The sequence below is a fragment of the Oenanthe melanoleuca genome, chromosome 5 (assembly GCF_029582105.1).
Source record: "Oenanthe melanoleuca isolate GR-GAL-2019-014 chromosome 5, OMel1.0, whole genome shotgun sequence".
NCBI classification, from domain to species: domain Eukaryota; kingdom Metazoa; phylum Chordata; class Aves; order Passeriformes; family Muscicapidae; genus Oenanthe; species Oenanthe melanoleuca.
The window spans coordinates 23,785,069-23,798,570 of NC_079339.1; the positions used below are offsets into that span (position 1 = coordinate 23,785,069).

A 13,502-nucleotide genomic window follows, 5' to 3' on the forward strand; every position below is an offset into this window, starting at 1 on the left:
ATAGCAGTGCCTTGTGGGGACAATAGGGGGGCGTTCTGAGACTTTTTTTAAAAAGATTTTTATTGGAAAAGAAAAAAAAAATTCCAAAAGGAGAGCTCCCACCCAGCACTGGTGTTGGCATGACAAAGGCAGAGGGGCTGCAGCCCCAGCATGGACACACATGGTTAGAAGTGACAGAGAGGAGAGGCAGTTGCTTCTCAGGGTGATGATTGTGTTTTCCTCAATTGCTCCAGGTGTCATGCCCCAGCCAAAGGGATGCTGGAATAAACCACCTGAGGTGACAGCAGTCCTTGAAGGATTCAACACCTAGCCCTTCCCTCCAGCACCAGTACCTGGTGGAGGAGAGAGGAGGCTCCTGGGCTTGCAAAAGGGTGTGCTAAAGGCAACTTATTTGTGCTGGAGGGTGGAAAAATGTATGTTCCATCCCAGCTCTCTGAGCACATCCCAGTGAATCCCAACACCAGCCAAGAGGAGGTGAGCAGGACGCACTGGCAGTGCCCATGGGACAGCAAGAAAGGAGGAAGCCTATGCTGCAGGGTGGGTGGGTGGGTTTGCTCTCTACAACACTAATGATTAAAACAAGGCATCTCAGTGAAAGAGGAGGTCATGGAAAGGAGTAAGGAGAGGAGGAGGAAGACTGTAGTGTTGGCCAGCTGCAGTTGGACATCCAGTCCTGTAGGCACCATGTTGGGGGGCCGATGAGGACGCTGGTTTCCTGCTCTAGTCCTTCCCCTTGCCCTTCTTTGCTGCATTCAAGAAGCACAGGAGACAAGAGTTAGTGCATCTGCTGGCAGCTCCTAGTCCCCCATACACTGCTGTGGTAGAAACGCAGCCAGCATGACTGGCTGAGCACAGTCCAATGGCTGCATCCCTGCAGGCAGCCTCCCTCCATGCCAAACCATGTTTTGCACCAGTACTAGTGAGGAGAGCCAGGAATCTCCATCCTACCAAAGATGGTAGTGATTTGTGGGGAGAACAGGGTTTTTCCTGCATCCCACAGAGCTAGCAGCTGGACTTCACAGTGTAAAGGAAAGAGCATCCTACAAAATCCCCCACACCACCAGCAAAGCTAACCCAACAGGCCAAGGTACCTGTGAAACCCCCTGCCCAGGTTTGCAACAGAACCCTTCTGGGCTCAGGAGAGGTGGGAACTGACCTTTGGACTTCGACTTGATCTTGGAGGAGCAGGGCTTGGTCACAAGGACAGTCTCCTCACATTGGGCATTGTAGAGGGCTTTCTTCAGGATGCCAGAGCGAGTCTTCAGGCCTGTCTGAGCACTACAGCCTCCCCAGCTCTCAAACTTGTACTTGCAGTCAGCTGGATGAGAGGGGAGAGCCATCAGAACTAGCCAGGACCTGGCGGGACATTAGCCCCCGTCACCCAGCACAGGGTGGTCCTTAACCACCCACCCCAACATGCCCACCTCCAAATTTCTTCTTCCAGTTGCAGGGGATCTTGCACTTGAGCTTCTTGCTCTCATCTTTGCAAGTTCCTTCGCGGTAGCCCGGGCCACAGTCCTTGCTGTTGGGAACACAGGGCCCCCAGCGCCAGTCCTCACACTTGGAGCCATCCTTCTTTGCCTTTTCTGTGCGGGAAAGTGGAGTGGGTGCTCTCTGCAGGGACAGGGGAGCATGCCCGCTCTGCCCCCACACCACTGGCCCCCTGCCCCAGGCTGCCCCTCACCTTTCTTGTTCTTGCCAGCCTCGGCAGCAGCAGCCACCAGGATCAGCGCCAGGAGGAGGAGGAGGCTCCGAACCTGCATCCTGCCTGTGGAGGAAGGAGAGAGTGAGGTGGGCTGGAGTGCAAGGTGGTGTCGAGGAGAAGCATGGTGGTTTTGGCTGCCTCCACATACCTACATGTGTGTCTACATCCCTGTGCCCTGCTTGTTGCCAGCCAGCAGAGTATGTTCACTAATTACAACAGGAAAGTTAATTGTGTACCTCAACAACTGCCTCCCACCACTGAGCTGCAGGGTTGAGAGATTGTTCCCACCCCTGCAGCTCCTCTCAAGGCCCTGCATGTGGTTGAAATGCTCTTCATGAGGAACCCACATGCCACAGCATCTGGGGAAGGTCCTACAGTTGGGTGCCAGTTGACAGTCCTTACCCCCATATTTCCCTGTGAACCCTTTATCCCTGACCCAGCAGGCTGTTGCCCCATACCAAAGAGCCTTGGGGCCAGGGAGCACAGCTCCCACAGAACCTTACTCCAGTTCCAGAGGATGCCAGGGAGAAGGAAAAAAGCCCAGAAAAACAAACCTGCTTCCATGAGAGGTCCGAAATTTAAATTAGTGGATTAAATGCCAAGAAAAGCATCCACAGTGTGGGAGCTCGTTGAAGGGATGGAGCAGGAGTGCTGAGCCCACTGCCCACACCACCCATGCACGCAGGGAGCAGGTTGGGGACAAGGCTGCACACACACAAGGGTTTGGCTCTGGGGACTGTGCCCTGTCCCCCTGCCCCAGTGGCCTTGGACCACGTGATGGTTCCTCTCTGGCTGCCACCACCAGACTCTGGGATGTTGCTGCCAACAATGCAGTCCCACATCCTGCTCTCAGTGGGAACAAGAGTGCAGGCATGCAGAGCCAGCATTTCAAATCTTCCCTGCTTCCCCAAAGCCTTTTAAGATCCTACCTATATCTGTGTGGCAGAAGACATCCAGAAAATATATGGCACCTGCCCTGGCTCTGTGATGGGCTTGGCAGAACTTTGCAGAGAACAGGATGAACCGTGGTCCCCAGGGGACATCAAGGCAGGGAAGAGCCCGGGGTCATGGTTTGCTCCCTCCCCTGGGCTCCCCGGGCAGCATGCCAGAGAGAGCAGCATCCCACATTATTCAGGCTCCAGTGCACTCACCTTTCATGCATCCGCCGCCAAGCTGCCAGCTTTGCTCTGCATTGAACTGTCACAGGGAATTACACAGACTGGCTGGCTGAGGGCACAGTGGTGGGGCTGAGATCTGCCTCCCCCCTCAGCCAGCCCGGCTGGGAGCCATCCTGCCGAGCACAGCGCACTCAGCTCTGCTCCCACCCATCTGCCTTCAAAGGGAACAAGGGCTCAGTCCAGATGGGCTGGTTGCAGATGACAAGGCTGGAGCTGAGCTGACTTAGAGACATGGCTGTCCCACTCTCTGCAGCAGCTTTATGGGGTAGCACCTCTGACATCCACATTATTCACAGCATCCCCCTGGTTTCAGGTGTTCTGTAAACTTCTCCCATCCTTTGCTGCAGAGCATTTCCCTGTGCTCCATGCACTTACCTCCCAGCCCAGCACCTCCTGCTCAGGCCCTTCTGACATGGTCTTCAAGCCCCCAGGGCAGACAGCCCCAGCTGCAGTGCTCCCGCTGCCTCACCTCCAGGCACAGATTCCCTCTGTTTGCCTTGGGTGCACTGGGGCCTGCCCATGTGAGGATGCTAGAAGGATGCCCTCTGAGGGGATGACCAGCTACAGCCCCAGGGATCCCTGAATTTGCTCCCAGGCTCAGCCCAGCACATTGCATTCCCCAGGCAAAGGTCAGCAGGGACCTTCAGACATGGCCCATCCTAAAGCATTCATAAGGAAAAGGGAGTGCAGTTTCCCAACTGGTTTTCCAAACAGCCAGGCAAACAAGGGCTGTTCCTGGCTGGGCTGACAGCACCTTTGGGCATGCCCGCACAGCCCTACTCCTCCTCCGTCCCTGAGGGGCCCTGGCTCCTCTCCTCAGATGCTGGCTGGCTCTCACATAACATCAGTCCCTGCTCACTCTTCCCCCCTCCTCTAGCTGCCCTGGCTTTTTATGATCTAGGATCAGCTCTAAAAAGAAAAATAAAATCACCTGGTGAAGCTGAAGTTCTAAAAAGAAAAATCACGTGGTGAAGCTGAAGCAGAGCTCAAATACCCCCTATTGCAATGGGAAAGCTTACACCTCTCTCTGGACACCGTTCCGAGCCAGGTAGTGCCACTGCCCTCTCCTAATGCGGGCCACACATCCTCCCCAGCTCCCGATCCCTGACGGTGTCCCCATGCGCTCCTGGGAGCGGCTGGACTGGCACCCCCCTCCCAGCCCCTTTCCAGCAGTGGGACCTCTCGGCTCGGCGGCGCTCGGCTCAAATTGCAGCTGGCTCTGGCAGCGGCGGGCGCAGGGCTGCTGTCCTCCCCCGGCGGGCTGAGCTGAGCTGCTCCAGCCCCCGGGCAGGCAGCCCGGCCCTGGAGGAGCCAGTCCGGCGCCCGGGAACCCCGCGGCTGGAGTGCCAAGCACCGCCACAGCATGAAGTGCCCTGCTGCCAGGAAAGGGACGCCGAGCATGTGCCCGTGAGCCCAGGCGTTCTCACGGCCAGGAGGCTTTCCCAGAGGTGCTGAGGGAAGCAGAGCCGGGGGGCCGTGGGGCCGTGGGGCTTTCCAGCAGGCGGCCTCACCATCCCCTCGCGGAGAGGAGAGGTGCTCCAAGGAAAAAGGGTTCTGCCCCTGCATGGGGGCAGAGAGGGAAGCAGGCAGCGCCCTTCCACACCTCTGCGCTCTGCTCCCTCCCTGCTCAGGGTAGATGCTGTGCCGTGAGCCCCGGGGAGCCCCTTTCCCTCGCCCTGCGGAGAGGCGGGCGGCGGTCGAGCCCCGCTCCGGGGAAGCTCCCCGGGCTCCGATCCGGGGATCTCCACAGCTGAGTTCTCCCCGAACCAGTGTGGGGTGCTTCCCCACGTGAATGGGGGGTAGGACACCGGGCCATTGCCTCAACCCTTCTGCTCTCCGTCTTGCCCTACTAAACTCCATCCTTCTGCATCTCCAGGCTTTTCCCTGGCTCCCCTTAGGCGATCCCGCACCCCCCTGGTCACCGCCCCCGGTCCTCCGGCCCCAGTCGCCCTTTTCCGCAGCTCCTCCCCAGCCGGAGCCTGTCCCCCACCCGGCAGAGCCCCTTCCCGCTCCGGGAGCCCTCGGCCCGGATGGCTGCCCCGGGGAGGTGACGGGAGGTCGCCGCTCGCCGTGCCCGTGGCCGCGGGTCGGGCGGGCGGTGCGGCCGTGCCCGGGGCGCTGGGCCGGGGGCCCGAGCCGGGAGCTGCGGGCGGGGGCCGCACTCACCTGCGGAGCGGAGCGGAGCGGAGCGGAGCTGCTGCCTTTGTGTGGCGGCCGCGTGCGGAGCCCCGCGCAGCGCACAGCGGCCCCTGACGTCGGGCTCGGCTGGCAGCAAAAAGGTGGGTTTTTAGCCCAAAACTTTCCTCAAGCTCCTCCTCTGCCCCCCGGCAGGCACAAAGGCGGAGGGGCGGCCCGGGGGCAGGCTGGCCCCTCGGCCGGTGGGGCGGGGGAGCGCGGGCTCCTCGGCCGGGGCTAAGCGGGGCCCGGGCGCGTCAGGTCCTGCGAAGCTCGGCCCCTGTCCCTTGTCCCCTCTCGTCTTCCTGCTGTGCTTTCCAACCCGTAGCCGCGGTGCGGTACCAGGAAAGCCGTGCGGGTCCAGCTGACCACGCACCCCAACACCACCGAGTGGCCGAAGGGATGCACGGCTCAACAGCCGGGCAGGGTCTCCCCTGGGGGCTGCTGCTCTGAGTTCCACTGGAAGTTGGCCCCGAGGGCACCCCCGGGCCTCAGTGGAGTAAAGGGAACCACCCTGTGTCTCCACCAGCTCCGCGGACGCCTCCCTCTCCATCAAGGCCACTGGCATCAATGGACCGACCTTTCACAATCTCTGCCCTTTTCACCCTTCTCTGCTTGCTCTGCCCCTCGTGGGAAGTGACCAGGAAAGGGGTACTGCTCAGCACCCACAGCAGTGCATCACTTACATGCTGTGCCAAGTGTCTCCCCAGTTCCATCCCTTGTGACCTGCCTGCCTGTCCCCAGCTCAGCCATGCTGCAGCCCTTCTCCTTGGACCAAGTGGTACTATCGACCACTGGTGGGAGATGAAAAGGACCTTGCAGATGTGACTGCTCCTTTCCCCCCATCCACCACCTTTTCTTGGGAGGTGAGCAAGGCAGCAGCCAAGCCAATTCCCTTTTGGAGCTGGCAGCTGGAAGGGAAAGTCATGCCAGAAAAATGGGGCTGTGGTGGGGAATGCAGCCATTTCTCCAATGCTTATCCTGGAAGAGGTCTGCTGAGAGCTGGGCTGCCACAGGTGGGGTTGCAGGGCAAGGGCAGTGCTGGTTTTTATGACCTGCTTTGAAACCAGGAATCACTTTCCAAGAGATTGCCACATTTAACTTCCACTCTGCTAGCAGTTTCCTAAACATCTGCAGAGGTTTTGAGGAGGGTTAGTAAATGTGGGAACATGTCATCTCTCCTTCCTGCTGCACACACAGCAACAGGTACTGCTCTGTGTGGTGAGGGATCTGGAGATGCCAGGCTGTGTTTGAGCCCAGGATGCAGAGATAGATCCTGATAGCTAGGCAGGAATCAAAGCCAATAGCCTCACCCATTGTTGGGCCTTTAAACTCAAGCTGAAGAAAGCCATTGAGACAAATATCAATGTAAAAAGGCAGAAGGATCTAGGTGTACATCAGATTTGCACGTCTGAATCACGGGGTCATGATGAGCAAACCAAGGCCTATAGAAATGTTAAAGAACTAGGTGTGGAGCCAGAACTGCTGCTTCTTTTCAGCTGTTTCTGGCCAGGAGCTGAAGATCTTGCTGGAGTCCCCAGGGTACAGCAACATATGGTACAGTGAAGCCCTGTGCAAATTTTCACTCCTTCCAGGGGACCAGGAGACAAATGCTAGCTGTGTGAGAGAGCAGAGATGCATTGGTGCACATCACTGTCAGCAGTGGCTGTGCTTGGTCCCTTTGGGCTCTTTCTGAGGGCCATGGGGGAAATGGCCCCTTCCCCAGCTCAAATAAGCAGCAGAAGGCTGTGATTTCAGAAAGGAGCCTCATGCTGAGAAAAGGAGGAAAAAAGAGGGAGTGTGACTAACCCAGATGCATTTCCCTGCAGTTGGTTAACTTGAAACTTTTACCTCTAAAAATGTCACAAGCTAATTCATGGCATGTCAGCTCTGCATTTTCCATCTCTGGTCAAAGCCTGGTCATCAGGAAAATGGTGGTGGATGTTGCAGCAGTACTAGTGCAGGGACACAGCCATGCATGGGAGAGCAATGACCTTTTACTTGTTGAGGTGTGTGGCAGGTAGTCATTAACAGGGCCAACGGCTGTCACCCCAGCTCTGCTTAGCAGGGCTGGGCTCGCAAGGCTTTCTCCAGCCTGCACACATGCACTTGATGCCTACACACCCAGGTGTGCTTCCATCCCACAGGAGGGCAGACAGACCTCTGAACCTCCAGCACCTGGCTGAAAAGGAGAAAGAGGGGATGCTGACACCCTGCCCCAAAGGTACACTGCCCCTTTCCCAACACTCCTCATCAGAATGATCACACATTGGGACTGCTTTTCTTCCCCACTGTATATTTGACACTGGGGCGGCTGGAAGGCTCCAATTGCCATGGTTACTGACAGCCTCCTGCCGAGATGTGGGCCAAGCGCCAGCATGCAGGGTCTGGGCAGGCTGGAGCAGAGCAGGCCCCCTCCTCCAGTTGCACGCACACCTGGTCTCTGGGGAGGCCAGGACAATTCGGTGTGCCTTACACCTGCTACAGATCCTCACTCTTAGCTCTGGGCAGGAGCTGAAGTCTGAAGACCATGAAAGAGAGGCACAGTGGGGGTGGAAGGGACAATGCAGGCAGGGAAAGAGGCTGCTTCTCTGGGCAGAAAGGGGCTGGCAGGAGCACCAGGCAGGCTGCCAAACTGCTCCTAGAAATCCGAGTTTAAGATACGAGTATAGATCCTCATCACCCACTGGCTCCATCACCAGCATGCCATTGGTCACTGTGATTACCTCCTTTTCTGAAGGAAACTCCCCAGGAGATAAGTGTGTTGGCCACAGTCATCCTCGTGAGTCTGAGTCTGGAAGCAGAAGTGTCCCTAATCCTCCGCTTTTGTAATCAGAGAGCAGTCCTTCCACCAGAGTGGCAGATAATCCCTGCCCTCAGTGCTCAGCACTGGATGCAAAAGCCTGAGATTCCCTGCTGGAGCTGGAAATGAAAAGGAAGAGCCCCAGCAGGCTCATCTCCCGCAGAGCAGCATGGCTGAGGACAGCTCACCACAAAAAAAGGCCAACAAACATTTTGAAACTGGAGGCTGGATGTTGCTGTAGTATCCACTGACAGCTGTGGCAGCCGCTGGAGCTGCTGCCTTTGCCCCAAGGAGGAATAGCAGGCGGCTGGCTCACACTTCCAAAGCCTTCTGGATCACTTGGGAAAGCACTGCACTTCCTCCCTTTCCCACATTACACATGACACACAATGGAGCAGAAAGTCCCTCAGGACAAAGATCCCGTATCTAGCAACAGTCCCAGAAGGATGCTGTGATGGAAGTGAACAAGGATGTGGGCCAGCAGGGAACTCCCAAAAGTACCCCCAAGTTTGGACAGAGGCAGAGGCCTTGGGATCCAACCTTGTTTGTGCCACGCAGGGCATCTGTTGTGCAGTGCCAACTGCAATCTTGAGGATGCAGCAGGAAACAGGAACTAAAACATCAATCTCTTTATTTCAATGGCAAGAAACAACATCCAAACAGTCAAAGTTGAAAAGCAATGGGAATACAGGCTCGTGCCAGGCCCTAGGCCGGCTGGAGCCAGCACCCTCACATAGTTACAAAAATACAGTCCTACAACAGCGTCTAAGAAACACAGACCCAGGTATTGCACAGAACCCCTGCCCTCAGGGGCAGGGTGACCAACACCCCCTCCTTCTTCACCAAATATAAGCAGGCCTGGAATTGCACAGCAACTCAGCTCACAGGTGCACGGAGGGGCCAGGCAGGGAGGGGGACAGTGTGTCTCTCAACTACCTGTACAAAAACTCTAAGGGAGAAAGGGGAAAGCTGAGGCTCTAGATGCCTCTGGCCAAGTTGGGCATCCAGTCGTGGGGCAGCAGTGGTGTGGACCTCTGAGAAGACGACACTGACTTGCCTATTAGTGGCCTGCCAGCAGTTCTGATGAGAACTCCAGGCACTTCTGGAGAGTCCCAGCTGTAGCATTAGTACACGATCATTATTATTTGCCAATACTGGCAATTGGCCACTGGGCACTCTGCACTATCCTGCACCTCTATTCCCCAGTACAGCATCCCCCCTCCTTCAAGTTTCCTTGCCCCTGGCCAAAAAGTTTGAAGGGTATTCTGGTTCCCTACAGTATCTTCATACTGTTTTCTTGGTAGTAGGAAGGATTCAAATGGTGCCACCCAGCACTACCTAGGGGGCACAGCTGCATGTGAGTGCAGAGGGACTGCACAGCAGTATCCTCTCCTGTGAACAGCAACCCCTTTTCAACCACTGCCCACCCCAAAATGCCAAGCAGGTCTGCTAGGCTCAGAGCCATCAGCTTCCCTCTGTGGGCACCTCCTAGTCTCAGAGATTCAGTTCTGCAAAAGCCTTGCTGAAGGCCTGGCTTGATGTCTTGGCATTAAGCGCTCCCAGCATCAGCAGGGGAGATGGACTGGGGTGCCTCATGCCCCATAGCAGGAGGATGGTGAAATACATCTTGTTGCAGTCATGACTCAGGGCTAGGAGCCATGATGGTTCCTGTGAATCCCAATCCTTCTTCCTGCTAAAACTGGTGGGTGAGCTTGTGGTCTGCCCAGGTGGGTCGGGTCTCAGCTGGGTGAGCTCTCGAGTTCTCCCTGCAAAGCCTTGTGCCTAGTTTGGGGAATTGCAGGAATCAGACTAAGAGGATACATGTTGCCAGTTTGCCGGGGGAAGGGGATCCCTGAGAGCAGCACTGACCTCAGCACTGCCCGTCCAGCCCCATGCAAAGTCTAGCATTGAGGGGGAAACTGAAGCAGGGAGGGCATCTGTATCCAAGTCAGCATTTGGGAAATACAACAGGTGTCACTTGCTGCCACTGCCCCATTTGAGTGCAGCTCTCCACCATCCTGCAGCAGGCTCACAAAGAGATGCTCAGCAGAGTGGGTATGCAAACTGCTCCACCCAGCCCCATGGAGAGAAGTCTGGTGGGAGGGTTTGGTAGCCTTCCTCCATGCCATCCCAGCCCTGAGCCAGATTGCTGACTGAGCACTAAAGGCCCATCAGGAGGGCACCTGCTGCCCTGCTTCCAGCTGCACCAGTCCCAGATGCTCTGAGGGAAGGCTGGATGCACAAGTGACTTCCCTCCTGCTTCAGAAGGCTCTGGGGAGGTAACACAAGAGACCTGGTGCAGCCCCAGAAGAGGGCAGAAGGCAGGGCCAGTAAGTTGCGGTGCTTCCTTTAGGGCGAAGTCTGCCGCTCACAGCCTCTGCAGTCTGTCGATGCAGCCTGTGCCTCCCACAGCTGTGCCAGACAGGAGAGGAGGAACAGGACACAAACCTAGCCAAGCACATAAAAGAGGGGCACTGCCAGCAGAGAGAGGGGCTGAGCAATAATATCCCACAAGGATTATAAGTAGGAGCCTATGGAGGGGGCACTGGCATTACTGCCATGAACAAGGGTGACTGGGGGCTTCAGCCTGGCCTGCTCCAACATAGCTGGGGGTTAGAGCCCACCTACAGCAGGGAATGTGGTGAATAAAGGTGAAGGGGTGGACACACAAAGAATCAGGCTTCAAGTCTGAAATATCTTGTCCACATAAACAGACTCCCAGCCCAGCCTGGGGCAGAACTCTTCTGTATCCATCTCCAGGGACCAGGTTGGCATCTGGGGAGGGTTGGGCCAGATACAGCTCTGCCAGTTGGCATTGTCCTCTTCTCATCCTGCATGAGCTGGCTTGGGCTAAGGCACGCCAAGCACTACACAGCTGTCTCCTGGTCCTCCCGCTGGATCATCTGGTAGTGCTGTCGGTTCTCGAGGTAGGCAGCTAAGTCGGGGTCATTGGCTTTCTCAGCACGGTGCTTCGGGGTGTCTCCCTGCACAGGGGAGGCAAGAAGTCAAGAGTGTCAAATACTGCCTAAGTGCTGCTTTGGTACCCAAAGGTGTCCCCCTCCCCCACGTGGACCCCTCAGGGTTCAGCAGAGCCTGCAGCCAAACCCCAAGACAGGCAGCAGCCAAATGCCCATGTGCTCACCATAGGATCAATGTTCTCCTGAGGAGTCTGACTACTGCAGGCCTGGTAGCTGTCCCCTGAAGGGCCATCAGCTCCAGGCATGGCCCAGGGTATGGGTGACCCTGGGCATCACAAGTCACCCAAAGAAGAGACAAAGACTGGTGGTCCCCATGACCTGCTCTTCCCCTGTGCTGGGGAGGCAGGCGGGAAAGGGTGAGGAATGAGGGGTATGTCTGGGGAATGCCCAGGAATACCAACCCCCCTTCCCTCTCACAGCCTCACTAGCGCTCCAGCTCCCGGAGGAGGATCACATTTCACCAGCTTATTGCAGCCATCTGGATTGTGTCCACTAATGAACTCCCGCACTCCATAAAAAGCAAATCTGTTAACAGCTCCCAGCTCTGCCTCCTCTCCCCCTTCCCTCCCCCTGCTCCTCGCTCCTCCTCTCCAAGTGCCCAGGCTCTGTTGTGCCACTGAGAAAAGCCACAGAAACCTGGAACTCTGCCACAGCCCTGGAATACCCATCCTGCCCAGCTCATCCCGTGGAGCACAGCAGGGCATGGGCAGCTGCAGCAGCATGCCAGGGTCTCCAGAGCAGACATATTTCTCCTTCAGGAACAATGGTCAGACATGCAGAGCCCTTCACTGGGCCTGGATGTGGCTGTGCACAAAAGCCCGTCTGTGTGTGGCTGCAAAAAGGTATCATACACCAAGAAATCTCCTTGGGATGTGCACCCCAAGACTGGGCACACCCCATGTTCCTGCACACACCCCCCCGGCAGCCACACCATCAGGGGACGGAGACGATGCTGTCCTTTGGTGCAGGCTCTCCTTGATGGCCTCCTCCCCACATCCTCTGAATGCAATCACTCATTTAACAGAGGAGGAACTGAGCTTCTTTCCTGTTCCCCTGCAGAAGCCCCTCTGCATCACTGCCTGCCTGCAGCCTGAAACCGGAGCTGCCAGGGCCTCCCTGCCCGGCTGGGCTGAGGCACTCCAACTGATAAGGCTCAGCCTCCCTCACCACCGCAGGGAGCGGGATCAGCCTGCTCCAAACCCGTGCTACAGGACTGCTGCTGGGATTTCTAATGAGGTGGATCCTGCCTGTGCAGGCAGGCTGTGACCTGGAGCCCATGAGAGGTCAGTGCAGCAGCACAGCGGGGTCTCCAGGCAGCCACAAACCGGCATGCTGCGTTTGCACAGGCACATGCAAACCCATTCCCTGGGGCAGGGGCATGCCTGAGCAAGGCTCCCTTTTGTGCTGGCAGGCTGGGGGCTGCTCCTCTGCTTCAGGCAAATGTGGGGGCTGGGGACAGAGAGGAGCCATGCCCCCCGAACTGCCCTCTCCTCTTGCCTCTGCCAGCTGAGTCTCTGACAGGCCAGCCCCACTCAGGGCACTGTGCAAGGCCTAAGCTTTAGACAGGACCAAGAAGAGAGACGGGGAGCCAGAGATTATCTGTACTGCCTTCTCCTGGGAGCTGGCAAACAGGGATGCGCACTGTCTAAATTGAACCCCAAGCTCCACCAGCACCAACAACCCTCAACTGGGCTCCCAGCTGGTGTCCCAGACCCACAGATTGCACCTTCTTGGTTTGTTGTACATCATCTATGCTACAGCCCATCACTACAAGACTCCAGCAGAGACATCTGACCACATCCTCTCTGCCATATGCCAGCCCCAGGAACCTCCTGTACCAAAATATGGCCCCAAGCCCTCCCCTTTTGCAACTCTTCTGCCAGGGCTGGCACAATTCCCTGACACTAAGGCACAGCTCAATTAACTCGGCATGTGAGGGAAAGTGCTGCCACTGCTTGCTCCTGCTCCCTGCAGGCCAGCTTCATCCACCAAGAGGAGCTCCCAGATCTCCCATCATGACTGCCTGTGGGGGAGAGCAAGGGAGTCCTGCAGCTGGGAGGGAGCTTTCAGGGAGAATGTCCTTGCTTTGACCCCTGAGGGTGGGAAGGGGGAGACAGGGATGAGACATTCCAGCCCCTTGCTTATAATTTAATAAAACAACAGGGAGAGAAGCGCCAGGAGAAGAGGGATTTAACCCCTCTGTAGCTGGGCTCTACTGGACAAGCATGGGTACTGCATGTCAGCTCCCCTCTGACTGGCAAACACCTCACCCAAAGCAGCCCTGCTCTGCTCTTCTGCTGGCTCTGCTCCCTACAGCCCTCTGGTTGCCCCAGAAAGCCCCACTGCCACCGTTCCCGCTGTCACCTGCAGGTCTGTCTTCATGAGCGAGGCCCCGGCCTCCACGATGTAGTGGCAGATAGTGCGCTGGCGTAAGGCTGCAGCCTGGTGCAAGCTGGTTTCACCGCTGGGGAGGAGAAAGCGGGACATGTGAGATGTCCCCCTGAACAGGGACAAGCAGCACATGCAGGGGGCAGCAAGGGGCAGCAATTCAGCAGTAGCAGGAGCTGATGGTGAGTTGTGTGTTTGTCCAGGCAGCCCTGGCAGAGGAGGGGGTGCTACTCAGGGGCCATCTGTCCAAAATGGACTGGTAATCATGGCTGGAA

At 57.1% G+C, this 13,502-nt stretch overlaps 2 protein-coding genes across 7 annotated transcripts in view; both read right to left on the bottom strand.

Moving 5' to 3' along the window:
• Nucleotides 1–49: 49 nt before the first annotated feature.
• On the bottom strand, nucleotides 50–5,200 carry MDK (midkine). 2 transcript variants are annotated; one of them, XM_056492783.1, is made up of 5 exons: nucleotides 5,050–5,200; nucleotides 1,685–1,768; nucleotides 1,425–1,586; nucleotides 1,157–1,318; nucleotides 50–746 (listed from the first exon to the last, which is right to left on the bottom strand). In XM_056492783.1, exons 2-5 carry the CDS (start codon nucleotides 1,761–1,763, stop codon nucleotides 721–723), a joined length of 429 nt encoding a protein of 142 aa, XP_056348758.1. In that variant the 5' UTR covers nucleotides 1,764–1,768; nucleotides 5,050–5,200; the 3' UTR covers nucleotides 50–720. The 2 variants fall into 2 exon arrangements, with proteins under 2 accessions (XP_056348758.1, XP_056348757.1); XM_056492782.1 differs by lacking the exon at nucleotides 5,050–5,200 and adding an exon at nucleotides 2,857–2,866 and having other exon boundaries at nucleotides 51–746.
• A 3,275-nt stretch (nucleotides 5,201–8,475) lies between these two features.
• The window catches only part of DGKZ (diacylglycerol kinase zeta), a 46,897-nt gene continuing 41,870 nt past the window's right edge, over nucleotides 8,476–13,502 (bottom strand). For 4 of the 5 annotated variants that reach the window (XM_056492948.1, XM_056492947.1, XM_056492949.1 and 1 more), the window contains 2 exons: nucleotides 13,204–13,303; nucleotides 8,476–10,845 (listed from right to left, as the gene is read on the bottom strand). In XM_056492948.1, coding sequence (XP_056348923.1) covers nucleotides 10,729–10,845; nucleotides 13,204–13,303 — 217 coding nt within the window. In that variant the 3' untranslated portion in view covers nucleotides 8,476–10,728. The remainder of the gene's footprint in view (nucleotides 10,846–13,203; nucleotides 13,304–13,502) is intronic. The other variant, XM_056492946.1, reaches the window with a different exon arrangement.